Genomic DNA, 18,084 nt, shown 5'->3' on the forward strand with positions numbered 1-18,084 from the left:
TTAACTTGTGTCTTTGCAATTTTAAGTATATTATGATGCCATTATCCGTAATGTAAGTTGAACATATCGTTATCATAATGTAAGCGAGATAGGGGGTCATCGAATAGAATCATATCATCCTTGACTGACTAGGGATACTTGGGAGGAAATAATATAATTAATTCATTCTTAACCGAGTGGGGGTACTCCGGAGTTTATTCATCTTTGGCCAAGTATGGGTACTTGGGAGAGAATAATATAATTAATTCATCCTTAGTCAAGTAAGGTTACTTGGGAGGGTTTTAACAAATCCATCCTTGGCCGAGTAGGAGTACTCGGGAGGGTATTTAATAATTCATCTATCTTTGACCGAGTGGGGGTACTTGGGAGGGAATAATATAATTAATTCATCCTTGGCCAAGTAAGGGTACTTGGGAGGGTTTTTAAATATTTCATCCTTTACCTAGTGGGGGTACTCGGGAGGGTACAACATGATTAAATCATCCTTGACCAAGTGGGAGTACTCGGGATGATATTTACTAATCGATTCATCCTTGGATGAGTGGGGTTACTCGGGAGGGTATAAACGACAACCAAAATAACCGATTTAGATGTAGCAGAAAAGGTGTTTTTATTAATAATATGTGTCTCGTTAAAAACCTTCTCAGGAAAAACCTATTTTCACGTTTTTTAAGAGGACAAAACCTGAGTGAGGAAAAGAGTGCACAATTCATAAGTTACAATTGCCTAACTGAAATAATACTTTAAATGTGTGATATTCCAAGTCCTCGGTACTGCCTTCCCTTCAAGTGTTTCAAGCTTGTAGGATCTGTTGTCTAGCCATGTTGTTATCTAAAAGGGTTCTTCCCAGTTAGCAGCAAGTTTTCCTTCTTGTCGATCTCGGCATGCTTCACCTGTTATTCTCCATACCAAGTCCTCAACATTAAATTGTCTTGATTTTTATTTTTGAGTTGAATTTTTTGGCTATTATTCTTTTGCTTGCCTCGGCCATGATTGCCGCTTGACCGCGTACTTCATCTAATAAATTTAGGTTGATGGCTAGGGATTCGCTATTAGCTTGTTCATCAAAGTATTACCTTCGAAATGATAGCTCCTTGATTTTGACCAATACCATAGCGTCAGTACCATAAGTTAACCGAAATAGTGTTTCCTTTGTGGTTGTTTGTGGAGTACAACGATAAGTGCATAAGATCTCGGGTAATTTCTTTGCCCACTCTCCTTTTGTCGACCTCAATCTTCTTTTTAGTTTATGTAAAACGATCTTATTTGCGGCCTCAGCTTGTCTGTTATACTGAGGGTGCTCGACAGATGTAACCCTGTGTTTAATGTGTAATCCTTCTAGGAATTCATTAAAGCGTCTATCTGTGAATTATAGCCTGTTGTTTATGATCAAGGCGTAAGGAATACCGAAACGTATGATTATATTTTTCTAAGTAAACTTCTGAACATTGTTGGATGTAATGGTGGCTAGCGGCTCAACTTCAATCCACTTGGTAAAATAGTCTACAACAACTATAAAAAATTTGCATTGTCCTTTCGCCAAAGGAAAATGTCCGAGAAGGTCCATCCCCCAAATGGCAAAGGGCCAAGGAGAAGAAATAGGGTGAAGGTTGTCAGCATGGTGATGTATATGTGGACCATGTTGCTGACAGGGGATGTATTTTTTAACAAAAATGTCACAATCTTTCAATAGTGTCGGCAAAAAATATCTGGTTCTGAGGATCTTGGCCACCATTGTTCGTCCCCCTGAGTAGGTACCACAAATTCTCTCATGGATTTCTCTCATCACATAACTAGCTTGGTCCTCGTCAAGACATGTCAACATAGGTGTTGAGATTCCTCTTTTGTACAACTCCTTGCTGAGAAGGATGTACTTGGCTACATGCATTCTTGTATGCTTAGCCAAGATTGGATCACTAGGCAGGCTACTATTATTGAGATATTGGGTAATTGGGGTCATCCAATTTTGAGGCATATTTTCAATCTTCATACATTCCTACTTAGAAATACTGGTTTTATGTATCTCTTGATGAATCACACTTTGCAATTGCCCTGGTTTCCACTGGCTAGCCAGCCTAACGAGCTTATCGGCATGTTCATTCATTGTCCTCGGCGTGTACTGAATATGTATCTCGTCAAATTCACCCTCAATATTTTTGAATTCCTGGTAGTATTGGAGCATAACCAAGTCCTTCACCTGATAAGTACCATTGACCTATTCGGCCACTACCTTGGAATTGCTCCAACAAGTGACGCGTTTAACCCCAATTTCTTTTGCTAGTCTGAGGCTAGCCAGCAACACTTCATATTCTGACTGATTGTTGGATGCTTTAAACCCGAACCGAATAGATTGTTCAATCATTACGGTGTTCGGTCCTTCTAATATAATCCCTGCTCCACAACCCTGTCGGTTTGATGACCCATCCACATGCAAATTCCACATAATGTTGGTCTGTTTCAGGGTAGTGAATTCGTTGATGAAGCCTGCGAGCACTTGAGCTTTGAGAGGTCCCCAACTTTCAAAAAGGATATCAAACTAGGATAGTTTGACCGCCTATGTCATTAACCGATCTGATAGCTCTGGTTTTTTCAAGGTTTTGGCAATTGGGCATTTAGTACGCACTATGACCCGATGACTTTGGAAATAATGTCTTAACCAACAAGCTGTGTGAACTAGTGCCAATACTGCCTTCTCCATCAATTGATATCTGGTTTCTGCACTTTGAAGTGTTTGGCTGATAAAGTACACTGGTACTGGTTCAAGTGTTTCATGTAACAATACCGAGCTGATGGCAATTTTTGATACAGCCAAATAGATAATCATATCTTATCCTGGTTTCGACTTTGTGAGAACGGGAGGAGCTGCTAACATGTTTTTATATTGGGGGAAGGCGGCTTCACATTCATCAGACCAAGTGAATTTTTGTGACTTTTTAAGCAGATCAATGAAAGGCGAGACCATTCTGCCATTGTGGGGAGGAACCTGGCAAGGGCAGCGATCCAGCTGGCTAATCTCTGGACCTCTTTGATGTTTTGGGGACTAGCCATTTCAATTATGGCCTGACATTTATTTGGGTTTGCTTGAATCTCCTTTTTAGAAAGCATAAACCCTAGGAATTTTTCCCTAGCTACTCCAAATATGCATTTCTCTGGATTGAACCTCATTCCATGTCGTCTCATTGAACACTTCCTTTAAATGGGCTATATGTTTATCAAGGGAGGTGAACTTGACCACCATATCGTCAACATAAACCTCTATGCACTTCCTATATTTTTCAAAGATTTTATTCATAATTCTCTGATACGTCGCCCCTGCATTCTTAAGACCGAATGACATTACCTTATACCAGAAATTCGCTGAGTCTGTGATAAATGTCGTCTTTTCCTCATCTGGGGATACATCCGATTCTAGTTATATCCTGAGTATGCATCCAAGAAACTGAGTACTTTATGACCGGCAGCATCATCGACTAAGGTGTCGATATTTGGAAAGGGGTAAACGTCCTTAGGGCACGCCTTATTTAAATTTGTGAAGTCAGTGCATATTCGCCATTTGCCGTTGGCCTTTTTGACCATGACCACATTGGCCAACCAGGTGGAGTATCAGATTTCTCTGATGAAGCTGGCTTGTAGTAGTTTATTAGTCTCCTCCTTTATTGCCTGTGCTCTGTCCCCTCCAATTTTTCTCTTTTTCTGAGCCACCGATTTGGCTCCCTTATAGACCGATAGACGATGACACAGAAATTCAGGGTCAATGCCAGACATGTCGGAGGTCAACTAGGCAAACAAGTTGTTATTTCGCATCAACTTGTTCTGAAGGTCCTGCTGCCCTTCCCAAGACAAACTGGTTCCCAAGTAAGTGACCTATTCAGGCTTCTTCTCTAGTTGAAAAAGTTGCTTGATTTCACTAAGTTCAACCGGACATCCCTCATCAATCCTGGGATTCAGCTCAATATTCAGGTCCTCTCCTAACCGAGGGAATATAATATTAGCATCTCGTTTGTATCTTTGAAATGATTTTAGGCTCAAACTTGCAAAATAACATTCTCTGGCAGTCTTCTGATCGACATGAATGGTAACAATCTGACCTTTTTATGATGAAAATTTCATAGCCAAGTGAGGAGTGGATATTATGACTTTTAACTTATTGAGGGATGGCTGGCCGAGCAGTATATTGTGCGAAGTATTCGCTTGTATCACCAGATAAGTGACTTTAATGTGTTTTCCTTCGTGTTCCGAACCGAATGAGGTATATAGGTCGATACATCCACGGATCTCTACTCGTTCTTTGGAAAAACCAACAAGTGGCTCATGGTACTCCCTCAGTTCCTCCTTTGGTATCCCAAGTTGTTTGAAGGTATTCCAGTATAGGATGTCGGCCAAGCTCCCTTGATCGATTAGAGTTTTTTGTACCGTGCGATTGAGGATGTCAACACTTATGACCATAAGATCGTCTTGCACCGGATGTACTCCTTGAAAGTTCTCGTCAGTGAATGTGATGGGGGAATTCAGATTTTACTGCCCAGTGATATGTTGTTAACATAGCGGACTTGTCTCAGATGGGTCATCCACCTGCAAACCCACTGGCTATGGTGTTAATAACTCTTTTGGGATACTTTTCACGTTCATCATAGCGTTTGACAAGGGGCTCTCTTGACCGGCTTCGTTGTCGCTCGGGCTTTTTGTCATTATATCTTCTTGACGGCTCAGGGTACCAGTCTCTTCCCCTTTCAACATGACGGGGGGATTTGTTTGCACAAACCCTTGTAGATGCCCCTCTTTAATCAAATCTTCAATTTTGTCTTTTAGGGCCATGCACTTCTCAGTAGTATGTCCTCTATTTCGATGGTATCAGCAAGATTTGGATTTGTCTGCCCGACGGGGGTGTTGGCATGCCTGGGCATAGTCAATATCTCTATTGCCAGGGCTTGGTCGAGTACCCTAGACCGATTGGTATTGAGTGTTGTATATGAAGGATATTTTGGTCCTCTAGGCGGCCTCTCAGCATCATTTCTTCGATCTTTGTTTTCTTGCCTAGATTTGAAAGATTCTCTTTTATCAACTTCTTTTGAATTGGTTCCCTGTTCCATCTGCACTTGGCTTCGGTACTCGGCCAATTCCTCCATCTGCATATACTTAGCAGCTCGACTCCTTAATTCATCGAGGTCCATGGGTGGTTTCTTACAAATACTGTTCACAAAGGGTCCTGGTTTCAAGGTCGTCATAAGATGATGCATGGCCACTGCCGGCTCCAAATTGTGAATTGAGAGTGTCACTTTGTCAAAGCGTTCCATGAATGCTCTAAGTGTTTCTTTCTTCTCTTGGCAGATGTTCACGAGTGCTAAGGATGTTAGAGGATGGGAGCGGCTTGCGGCAAACTGTAGGCTGAATTTTTTGGTTAAGGTGTCAAATGAATCAATGGACGAGAGAGGTAATTTGGTAAACCAGCTGAGTGCTAGTCCTCGCAGTGAAGTGGGGAATATTCTACATAACAATGCATCATTGCCTGTGTATAGGCCGACTTGAGTTGTAAAGATATCCAAGTGCTCCCTGGGGTCGGTCGTTCCATCATATTTATTTAATGTTAGACCTCTCCAGCTCTCGGGTAACTTGGCTTTCAAGATAGGCTGGACAAACGGGCTTCGTCTTCCTATATCATCTCGATCAGTTTGGATTCCAGGTTGCTGGACCACCCTTGGTTTTCCTTGCAATGTCGAGGACTCTCCCTATTCTTGGGCGAGGGGTGTAATTTGAGAGGGTATATGTGTTCTGATTTCTTCCCTCAGGTTGGCGTTTTCCTTTCTCAACATGGACAGGTCGAGGGCATCTTTTTCTCTCTCCTTTTTCATTTCCATCATTTCAGCCCTGAGTTGTCTTACCACTACAAAAAAGCTCTCGTCACCTCCCCCCTCTACTAGTACTTCAAGGATTAGCTAGTTAGGTGTGGTATCCTCCTGCTGCCGAGAGGTTCCTCCATGCTAAATCTGTCCATCTTGTTGGCTTCTTGTTAGTACCATGATGATTAAAAGGAGAGGCAATATTGCCCCACGGTGGGCGCCAAAATGTTCCTGATGGAAAAACACTAATCTTCCAGTCTTTTCTAAGATAAGATGACGTCCTTCTATATACTGCTGACACCACTTGACGTAGGGAGAGTACCTGCAAAAGACACTCCGATATTGAAGTCAGGTATCGGTTTAGGCAATAAATGTTATTTAATATTCAAAAATCAATCATTTACCTGTACCTCATACCTTCATTTTATAGGCATTATTATAAGCTAATAGACTTTACGAGTCAGTCTTGGTTTTGACCCTTTAATTAAAGTAGATAATGGTCTAATTATTACCCTTAATTAGGTTATTTACTTTTTAACCTGACTAGAAGGTGTTTGGCTATTTAGGCCAAAGGGATATTCAGTTTCTTTTTTTTATAAGTAGGACCGAGTAATACCCTATCCAGTACAATTATTTATAATAAAATAAATTAATTTTTATTATACTATTAAAAAATTAAATGAAATAATAAGGAAATAAATTAATAGTAAATAAATAAATTTCATCCTATACCTCCTAAATTATGGTGGCAGTTGACGTTTTGTATAAAATGAAATGAAATATATTTCATTAAGACACATTTCGATTTTTTTAAATATTTTGAATAATATAAAATGTGGAAATTAATATTTTTTCATTCAATCATTTTTATGTCATTATTCAAATACAATTAGTAACAAAAACTTAATAATTAAAGAAAGTAAATAATAATATGTAGCAGGTATTTAAGATTCGACTTGTTCTACAAACTTGGTTAAGTTCAATCATTTTAATTCAAAACTTTATATATATATATATATATATATATATATATAAATTTATATTTCTTAAACAATTTTATATAAATACTACTTTTTAACTTAATTGATAACATTATGAATAATATTAATTTGATATTATATAGTATTTTTATAAATATAACCTAATATATATCTTATTTTTAATTTAATACTTATTTAATATTGTGATTTAGCTATCTATCCCAACCCTATACGTTACGTTATTGGATTTTGTCAGTCTAAGTTCAAATCTTAAAAAGTAATTCTATTAAAATTTTAGAAGGGATAGGGACCAAACTAAACTCACCCCACCTACCTTAGGAACACTCTTAATATGATTCGTTTCACATGCCAATAATAATAATAATAAATACTAAACTAAACATAAGAAGCTCGACTAGATTTTTGTTTTTTGGTTTGTACCTACAAATTTTTCATTTGTTATTTTAGTATTATAACTTTTTTCATTTGATTTATAATTTTATTGAAATATATTATTTAATCCTTGCCATTGGACTTATTCTACTGAGTGATGAAATGAAATAACTAAGTTATGTCACATGCCAATGATTTATACATTATATCTAATGGTAGGGATCAAAACCATGTTTTATAATAAAATTAAAGATTTGATGATTTTTTTTTTCAAAAAGAACTAAAATAAAAATGACTATTTTTTCAAGAATGGAAAATCTATTTAACATCAAAGATAATTTTGAGTATACTTGTTGGCGATTAGATAAATTAATTTCCTTTTTTATTTAATATTATAATAATTATTTTGTTGTTATTTTCTGAAAAGGTACTACTAAATTCTTTTAAAATTAACATATCCTTGAACATAATTAAATAAGTATATAAAAAATCTATATAATAATAATAGAATCAATAGAATTAATATTTTTCAATCTTTTTTGTTTAATTTGTATATTACTTTACTAGTTTCATATATTTGATTATGTCATCGTTGTTTGTTCTTTTAAATTTTTTTGGTCATTTGTTAATTTTTTTAACTCAAAAACCTTTTTACTTTGTAGTTTATAGTCTTATTTAAAATGCAAAAATAGCCCAAAACGAAGGCTAAACCAAAAGGATAGTTGACCACAATACTGAGCATCTAAATTTCTTAGGCGCCGAATAAGTTTTCGGTCACTGGCCTAAAATATTTTAAAAATATTGGTTAAACTCTCTAAGGAAACCTGGACCATTAAAAATAAATAAAAATCCTAAAGCTACATCACTGGATTAAACAGAAACCTAGGCCTAAATCCCCAAACTTACTAAATATACTGTCACCAAGCCCTAACATAAGCTAGTTTTTCTTTTACCAAAATGAAAAAGCAAGATAAACTTACCAAATATTGGTAGATTATGCACGCTCCAACATCTCATAATTGGAGATTAAAATAAAACATCACAACATTGGCATTACATACATATCTGAATTTTTTTTATTAAAAAACATTATTTTTGTTTGGGAGTAGTTTTACCCGAGTGTATAGCATGTTTTGCCCATGACAAGAAAAAGTGAAGTTATGTATTTGTGATGAAGGAACCACACATGGAAAGAGTTTCTTCTTCCAAAGGGCTAAATACTCCCTCACTCCTTGGTAAATTACATAGTCAGCTTGTTATATACTCACACACTCTTTTTGTCTTTTTTTTTTCAAAACATCATAAGAAAAATATGAAAAAGAACTAATGGGATACACACCATCTCTTGAACCAAAAAAAATAATATATATATATATATATATATATATATATATATATATATATATATATATATATACTGACTCAATCTAATATAAGTTAATAAAGTAAATTATTTATGAGTGAATGATTATTTTTAAACTATTAAATATGTTTTAAAATTTATAAATAGTTTAGATTTTTAACTTGTAATTTAATAGTATAAGTTTATACATATTTATTATTTAATTATTTATAAAATATTTATTAAGCCTTCAAAACCTATTATTTTGTATCTTCAAAACATATTATCTTTTATTTTTAAAACTCTATTGTCTTTTCTTTTATGCATCTTTGTGTATCCTAAATCTTCAAACCTTATTTTAAGAAGGTATATATTCAGATATTGTTTGAAAATATAATAAAAAATAATTTTCAATCAATAGAATGTTAAATATTATTTTAAATTTTTAAAGTTTTCTACAATTTTTATTTATGAAGTTAATGATTTTCAGAATTAAAACTTTCACATTTATGCTCACATTCATATTTCATCGTGAAAATGAAGTTTTGTATTGATAGATTGTTCAATGTCCTTTTAAATCTTTTTCATGTCTTCTTTACACTATAGTTGTTTTTGGATCGTATAATTTTTACAACATTCGCTTAAGCTAATTTTCTAACTTAAGCAAAAATTACAGAAAAAAATAATTCATTCAAGGTAATTCGTTTAAGTGTTACATAAACTTGTGGAAGTTTTAAAACGTTGTAAAATTTTGAAATTCAAATTTGTGGTAGTTATTTAGTAGTAATTTTGAACAGCTGCTAAATTTTTAAATTAAAATATCAAAACACATGGCAAAGAACACCACATTGTTCAAATTAACTTCTATACTTTTCTTCCGTTCTTTTGCATCTTCTGCTCCTTTCTTTCTTTTACTATTTAGATTCACATTCTATTTAATTTTTAACATCATGACGTATATATTATATACTTTACAGTATAAAGTTATTGAAGGGAAGCCATTTGAAAATAGTGAAAAAATAGTAGAGAATTATAAAAAACTAGTTGTCACAGTTAGGAAAAAATACTTTGATAGTAGTGGTAGTGGCAAAAGAGGGTGGTGATGAAACTCAATGAAGCCAATGTGAGGTGAATAGTAGCTTTAAGCAGGTAATGGAGAAAGATGAGAATATAGTGATGTTCTTTATATTCTATTTTTCTTATTTTTGTCAATAATTCTCTCAAATTGATGTTAAAATTCATTTATTTGTTGGCGGTTATATAAAATTGATATCTAATTTTGTATTTTTGCTGGTAGTTATATCAAATTGATGCTAAATTCCTTAAATCATCATGAGAGAATTATTATCTTTGTGACTTTGCAAGAGTTGTCGCAGTTCTCCCTACGTTGCTACCACATTTTTTTTTGGCAGCGAGGTGTTCTTTGTCCAAAATGTTATGCTATATGCCTTAAAAGGAATAACAATGAGATTCAGTAATTGCTTTCATATGTGTTGCTAAGTGTGCTAAACTTTGTAGGTTAGGCTCAACGTCTAAAAGAATCTTATAGATAAAAATATAGTTGTCTAAGTATAATATTTTGCTTTTACCTGCTTCTTCATAAAGTGTTCCTATGTTGTTCGTGTATTGTTCGTCCAAATACACTCAAACTTTTCATTTATTATGTTCATACAAGAAGGGTGATGTTCTAATACATTGAAATCAATAAATTAGAGCAAGTTCCAATATTTGACTTTTTTTACATATTATGTTGATAAAAAAAAACGTATCTGCGATTAGCAAACCACTCATTTTGATGTAAGTACTTAAAGATAAAAATGTTTCTTTTTCTTGAAAAACAAGATACCTTTGCTTTGCCTCTCATCAAATGTACCCCTTTTCTCAAGAGAAAATGGATATGACATTTTGTATCCTTTTATATACACAAAGCTAATATATCACTTTTAAGTAGGTGCTCATACTTGTTAGTTCTACTTCTTACTTCTCATTTTCATATACCATTCTTCTTCTGATGTCTTTTGTGTTTACTGATTTATGCAATTCTGCTTCTTATTTCTTTGTACGCCTTGCTTCTTGTCTTCTTTCTCGCCTGCACCCTGAGCGTCACTTGATCAGACTTTTCACATGTTTCTCTTTATTGGATTACTATGTTGTTTGCTAAATTACTAGGTTGAACTTTAGCCCAAATATTTGAAGATTTGTTTTACTAAATTTTGGCCCAATTCTTTTTATTTTCTTAGCAATAATTGTAAATATGATTGAGGTTAAGACAGTTAATGGACCAATTTATGGGCTAAGAAAGATAGGTCATCTGTCCCTTTTAATCTATGTGGATATCTAGCATGAAAAATTAAATGAAAATGGATGAAAAAATTATAGTAGGAACATATAAAAAAGAGAAGACAAGATATGGTATTTGTAAAACTAATAAATTACGATTTAATTAACTTGTTTTGTTCAAAAGCTGAAACAGATTTATTAACAAAGGAAAATAAACATCCCTCTCAATTGGGCTAAAGACAGAAGACATAGCCCCTGATCAACGACAAACCCAAAATATCAATCAATTCCACTTAAAATCCCTCTCAATCAATTATTTTTGGGTCTGCGTTTGACATAAATTCTATTAAGGAAATATAAAAATTTGATGGCCTTTTTTTTGGGTCATTGGGGGTAACAATGTCACGTCATTTGCTGATCATCTTTTAGCCAGCCCATTACTGAAGAACATCCACTTTGTTTGCACCTTAGCCTCATAAGCCCAACAAAAACCCAACGCCTTTGAGAGACGTATGTTTGTCATGTATTATCAAGTATAGCCTAATTATATTCCTTTTTATAAATTATATATATATATATATATAATCGGACAAAATTGAAACGAGATGACATCATCAATATTTAGAAAAAGAATTGCCTCCACAAGAAACCACAAGAGAGTCTTCGGTGGAGCTCGGTATTGAATTTGTTAGCCGTTTCAAAAACAAAGTTTTTCTGAACTTTACTATAGAAGATTTAGGTACTCTAAAATAAAGAAATATATAAAGTAAAAAATAAGAGCTATTCACTATTATTTAAATTAAGTATCTTATATAAATAACATTTTAAATATCAGTTGATAAATTCTCAGTTTCTTACTTTATCCATTTTCTCTCTTTAAAAAATTAAGTGAAAATATATCTAAACTTGTGTCAAAATTGACTTTTTATCAAACAGGGGAACGTTACATTCTTAATTTTACCCTTTAAGGAATGACAGTAAATTTTAGAGCTAAAGCGCTTGAATAATAAGAAAGGGATAAAATTTATTTTACTTTTCGGCAAAAGTAGCCATCAACGCTAAAATGTCCCAAGTTCTCTAGAAGCTCAAATAAAATACATTAATCGCTCAAATTTAGGCAAGGATGATATGGCTTCAATGGCAGTGCCCAGAGGCCATGCTGTTTCCACCAAGGAATTTTGATATTCAATTTGAATTGCCACTGTAATCTCTTGCAATGGATCTAGGCCTGCCAAAATATGAAAGCAAATTAGCATATATATATAAAGAGTATGAATGATGCTGACAACATGTTTTGGAAGAAAATATAAACTTTACAATGCAAGCTTACCAAATCCATCAACAAGCAATGCATACTGGTATGTAAGGTCCATGCATACATATGGAAGTCTCCCTTCTGCAAGAAGTGGATAAGTGGACTTTGCTTCCTCAAATGTTAATGCGCAAGCTTTCTTAGCTCCATTTTCTAAATCCACTGGATGAATTTTGGAGCTTGGTTTATTTGGATCCGCGATACCAACCTGACAATAAATTTATAGATTTTGTAAATGTTAGTCTTTAGGACGGAAGATAAAAAAATTTATTTATTATATTTTTATAACTTCAATATAATAATTATGTATTTTTTTATAAATTTTTTTTATTTATGAATGCTTAACTCTTTAAAGCTGAAGTTTTTTTTAACATATCTCGAGTCTTTATTCAATAAATTTGATTATAAAAATTATTAAAATCAATTCATAATTAAGTTGTGCATAATCTCTTTCAGCCACCCAGTATAACAATAAGTTCTAGGATTAAATAAAATAACAGATACCTCTGAAGTGAGATAATAGAAAGATGAGGTTGCATAAATGGTTCTCTGTCCACTTCCCTTTCCACCATCCCAAATCCCACCAAAAGTGCAATTTGGATTAGCGCATGGCGCATCCACTTTGAGAGCCTTCAGAATTATATCTCTGCATTCATCATAGTTGGAACCAGTAGTGGGAGCGTAGGCCTCATACTCCTCTCCAGAATACGTGTACGTCCCTTTCAGGAATAAAAAAAAGCTTAACTCGTTACTGAAATGGAAAGAAAAACCTGTATATAGAATCTACTTCAAATAGGAAATTTTTTCACTTTTATTTGTACTAAGCTTAAAGGAGTTTCAATCTTTCAAAACATCACTTTCTTTTCTATCTTTGATCTCTGTAAAACTATCATTCATTTTTAAATAATTCTTGAAGTTATAAAAATTACCTGCCTTTAATCCTTGACGAATTATTAAATTTAAGACCGCATTTTATTAAATATAAGAATTAAAATCCATAATACTTCTAAAGATTAAAAATGTAGTTAAACTTTTATACTATTAAGTGTAGGATCTTGAAAAATAAATGGGAATTTAGCATCAAAGCAACATCGATCTGGGTATGTGAAAAAACGAACAAGTTATGCTTACCATCAAATCCAGCTAAAAGGCATGGGTTAGCAGAACCGCCAGTGACTTTCAAAATCTCGGCACGGGAAGCTTCTCTACCGAAGTGCAAATAACTAGAAGAAAAATATTAAGACTATATATTAGCCATTGCATGGGCATGTTTCAAACAATGTCATTCTAACTATTTTTTAATACAAATTTATTATTTATAAATGTTTGAAAAAACTAAAGATAATAAAGTAATTTTATTAATCTCAACTCTTAAGATTAAATTTAACCATATAAAAATAATAATTTTTTTATTTGAAAAGTAAATATTTATTTATTTTATTATAATATTTATATATTTATTCAAACTCTTATATAAATTAGAAAATAATGAAACCTGTGAACGTAGAGGTCGTATTTCTTTCCCTTGAGTACAATCTTCTTTGTGTAAGGTTCCTCTCCTTGAGGTGGTTTGGGAGCATTTTTAGCTGTGAATCTGGAGACAGCATATGCCATTTGAACTGATCCACCTCCAAGATCAATTACTCCTATTGTCTTTGTAAACTTCTTTCCCAACTTCCCCAATAGATAATTAACTGCCACCTATAATAAGAACTTGTCTGGTAAGACACACCCCTAATCCACTGTCTAATTGAATTATCAGCTTTAGTTCCTACTTTCTCACACTATGAACACAAAGCATGTATGTTAATGGAAAAAATATATATTTATTACATGTAGAAATACAAAATATATTGATTTTTTTTCATAAAATTGTATTATTTTTAAGTGTTTGACCTTTTTATTTTATTTCATAGGTTTTTATATAAATCACTCAAAAGTTACTTTTTTTTTATCCGATTGCATGTATTTAAAACCTCTTGCTTAGGAGAAATGCAGAATGTTTAAGTGACTACTTTTGCCTTTATTGTCTTTTTGTGTGGAAAGAAGGTCTCAGTGGGGGACTACCCACCTGGCCTGTCAGCTTTGTTGCAGAATGCTTATACGTGGGGACATGGCTGTATCGTGATTTCAATTAGTGATTGTTTCACTATTTGAATTATTTAAAATTAATATGGATGTAATGTTGTAGTATTTATTACTTTTTACTTAGTTTTAATTTTTTTCTTTAACTTGTGAAATAGTATTTTCATTTTTAAAATTGATTAGATAAAGAATAATGTTGTGTTTTACTTGTAATGAATAAAATTATAAACTTGACTTTATAAAACCTTAATAATAATGTTAATATCATTACAGTAATTAATTAAATTCAAACAACATTAAAAATTTTGAGGGGCAGCTGTGCTCAAAACTCTCAAAGTAGACTTTTTGTATATTTGATTAAATAGCAAATCTGAAACTAATAACAATTTAATCAGTCTGCATAAACCCAAATGTGGTCATTATTGCGAAAGAAAATAAAGCTTTGAAAGAATTCATTTTTTAAAAGGATTACAAACTACTTCTTTAAAAAAATATTAATCTTCAATAAATAGCACAAAAAAATCACATGGATAAAGTTAGAAACATAAAAACGTCATAAAAAGTTTTGGTTTCGTAAGACATACCCATAGATAAGAACCTTCTTGAGTTCCATCAATAATAGATACTGCATCAGATTGGACATTTAGGGAACTTCTGTTCTTGAACATTTCCCTAACCTAAAAGATTAAATAAAATGAAAAACTTTAGACATATTTGAAAGCCTACTTAAGAAGGTACGAAATAAAGCTCATGCCAGCAATAGCCAATACCATACCGCTTCCAGTATCTTTTCAGAAGCATCCCCATCCAAAAGCCTTAAACCTGCAGTTGCCTGCATTATTACAAGAAAAATAAAAACACATTATGCACTTGTGCCGTTCACTATTTGACCCACTGAAATCATATTTTTTAATCTTTACAAGCCAATAAATTAAATGATAATTAATTTGACTTTTTTTTAATTGTACTTTCATGACTTTAGCTTAATATTTTAACACATCGAGACCAAATGTGTGACAAACATTTATAGAGATAAGAAACACGAACCCCAAGCTTAAGGGGTGTCTTGGGGTGCAGCGTCTCAGGAACTACATCTTCAGCTTCCTCTAAGAGTGGAATCAGAGATGCTGCGGCTTGTTGTGGATTGTCCGCGTATGCACTCAAACCGGGTGTGATCTACAGCATATTTTAGAATAAAAACATGTTAGTAACATTTATTAAAATATTCTTAAAAAATCCTTTATATTTTACATAATTTTTTAATTAATACAATTATATAAAAATTAAAAGTTATCTATTATTCTCTCTATGCCCTATCTTATTCTCTCGATTTCCATTCAGAAAAACTAATATCTTAAATATTAAAATCACTATCAGAGACTGTAAACATTATGACACAATGGATGAGAAATTCCAATGCAGTCCTTTTGTTTTGCACGTTAACGACATCTGCATTTATATTACATAAGGGTTGGTTTCACGTAACAGGATATCAAATAATGCAAATTCATAAATAATAAATAATTATTTTAACATACATCCGAGAATATATAATAAAATATTACAAAATCTAATGTATTACGATTCGACTACAGTTAGAAATATCCACGAAAATTATTTCGATTTTTATATAATTAAAAGTCCGACAAATCTTCCTACTATCCTCCTTTTTACTGGAACTCAGACCAACTAAGGGATCATATACAAAGTTCAAGATCTAATATATTATTGATATTAAATAATATTTTTTTAATAAAAATATTATTATTATTATTATTATTAGTTTTTGACTGTGTTGATGTAAATTTTGGATTAAAACTTTATTGCGATGCATTTATTATTTGTAAAACCACTAACTCTAGGATTAGACTCTATCATTGCTAATCTCTATGGGGTAGAACAATTGAAAATATTTGCTATCACAAGCCTCTGAAAACTGATTCCGAAATTCTATAATCATAATAATAGCTAAAATCGTAAGTAAAAAAAGAAGGGTAAGAAAAATGGTTAAAATCAAATTCATTTTATCCTCTAAATTCAATCCTTATATTAATTGCACAAGCCAAATGAATTTTAACCGAGAGATTTGAGAGCGAGGAGAAAGAATACATTATTATTGTTATTTTTACTTTTTAAAACAAAATTAGTTCTCTGAAAATAACCTTGGCCAACTAACTTATTTAAATAAAGTAGAAAAGGCTTTTGTTTAAAGTTTCAGTGTACATTATATCAACGCGTTCTTCCTAAATTTTAGGTTAAAATATGCGTGCGTAGAGAGATATCAAAATAGGATTTGGGATGTGAGCTAATCTCATTCGCTGGTGGGTTGAATTGTAAAACATTAGATTTACATAGATCCCTAATTATTATGAAACAACTCATATGCTATGCAGGAGAAATCTATTGAGTCAAGTTTAACACACTTTTTTCATTTTTTGATTATTTTAGCGTCAAGTTTGTTATTAAATATTTTTGGAACTGGTTATTATTTTTGTCTGTGCTATTCTTATTTAATAAAAAATATAGAAACTATCTTTACTATCAACGTAATTATAAAAAAAAAAGTTAGAAATTACTTAAACGAGAATGATAATAATGGTATATAATCTTTCATCAACATTTACTATATACTATACACTTAATAACAATAAAAAAACTGTATGATCCGTCTTCTTTTATGTTTTTCATATATTTTTCTGTAATTTTATATTAATGTATTTTAAAAGATTTAAATTAGTAAGTAATTAATCCCTGAGCCGATTTCATGAATTGATGAGTTAAGCTGATTTTTTTAAAATTTTATTTTGATCTTGCAACAAAGGTGAGAAGGGGACGTATCTTAAGATGGAAAAGAATTCACCTTATTATAGTACTCAAGGTCGTTGCCAATGTGAAGGAGATCTAAGTTCTGGTCAAAATGGAAGACATGAACTCGGCTTCCAGTGCTACCAGCATCAAATATGACAGCGTAAGAGGTAATAGCTTCTTGTTTTGGGAATATCTTACGATGAGTGAGTAAGATGTTCCCAAAAGATTGGGAATAAGAGAGTGAAGGCACTAACAAAACTATAAAAGTTATGAGCACTTGGAAACTCATCTTCCTCATTTCAACCCGAACACAGAGTGATTGGACGAGCACTTGCTTGCTATTTACACCCACCCTTATATAGCTCAACAGAGAAATTCTACGTTAAGATAAGTTATTAAATTATAAATTCATTTTTAAGCTTTACAGAATAATAAATAGTATTTTTTATTAAAATATTATATGTTCTTTCGTATAAATTAAAAAATTTCATTATAAAATATTTTTTAAAAATAAATTATTTTTTTTCTTGATACTCGAATTTTAAATATATTCTTATTTGGATGGGAAAAACAATGTATAACAATGCATTTTATTTTACATTTTTCCCATACTCTTCAATTCCTAATCTTGAAGCCAAAAACGGAACGTAAAAGATTTTCGTTGCGGGCGCGTGAGCGTTTTAATATGCTCCACCCTTTTCTATTCATGTTCATTGTGCTGATCTTTTGGGAACCACGGAAAGAGTTGTTTTGTTTTTTTTATTACCGTTGTTATTTTTTTATAATTTTATGCTTACAGCTGTAGCACACTTGACCATATAAAATTATTTACTTTTATAGTATTTTATAAAAATTAATTTTAATACATCATCTACTGTCCATTAATTAAAAATACAAATTAAAAATTGATTATTATAATAAAAACTTTCTCAGTCATATACTAATTCATAATCAAATAATACCATAACTTATAATAATATTAATATATTTTAATTAAATTTATTTTATTATTTTGTATTTTGATAATGGCATGCGAAAGGTGTGCTT

At 32.3% G+C, this 18,084-nt stretch overlaps 1 protein-coding gene across 1 annotated transcript; it reads right to left on the reverse strand.

Moving 5' to 3' along the window:
• Window positions 1-11,841: 11,841 nt before the first annotated feature.
• LOC113861192 (nucleoside-triphosphatase-like) lies at window positions 11,842-17,377 on the reverse strand. The gene is made up of 9 exons (XM_027493852.1): window positions 17,090-17,377; window positions 15,277-15,405; window positions 15,005-15,061; window positions 14,814-14,906; window positions 13,640-13,845; window positions 13,276-13,367; window positions 12,649-12,863; window positions 12,163-12,352; window positions 11,842-12,060 (listed from the first exon to the last, which is right to left on the reverse strand). Exons 1-9 carry the CDS (start codon window positions 17,333-17,335, stop codon window positions 11,918-11,920), a joined length of 1,371 nt encoding a protein of 456 aa, XP_027349653.1. The 5' UTR covers window positions 17,336-17,377; the 3' UTR covers window positions 11,842-11,917.
• Between the last annotated feature and the right edge of the window lie 707 nt (window positions 17,378-18,084).

Source organism: Abrus precatorius, unplaced genomic scaffold, assembly GCF_003935025.1.
Source record: "Abrus precatorius isolate BTA unplaced genomic scaffold, Abrus_2018 Scaffold3, whole genome shotgun sequence".
Taxonomy (NCBI): domain Eukaryota; kingdom Viridiplantae; phylum Streptophyta; class Magnoliopsida; order Fabales; family Fabaceae; genus Abrus; species Abrus precatorius.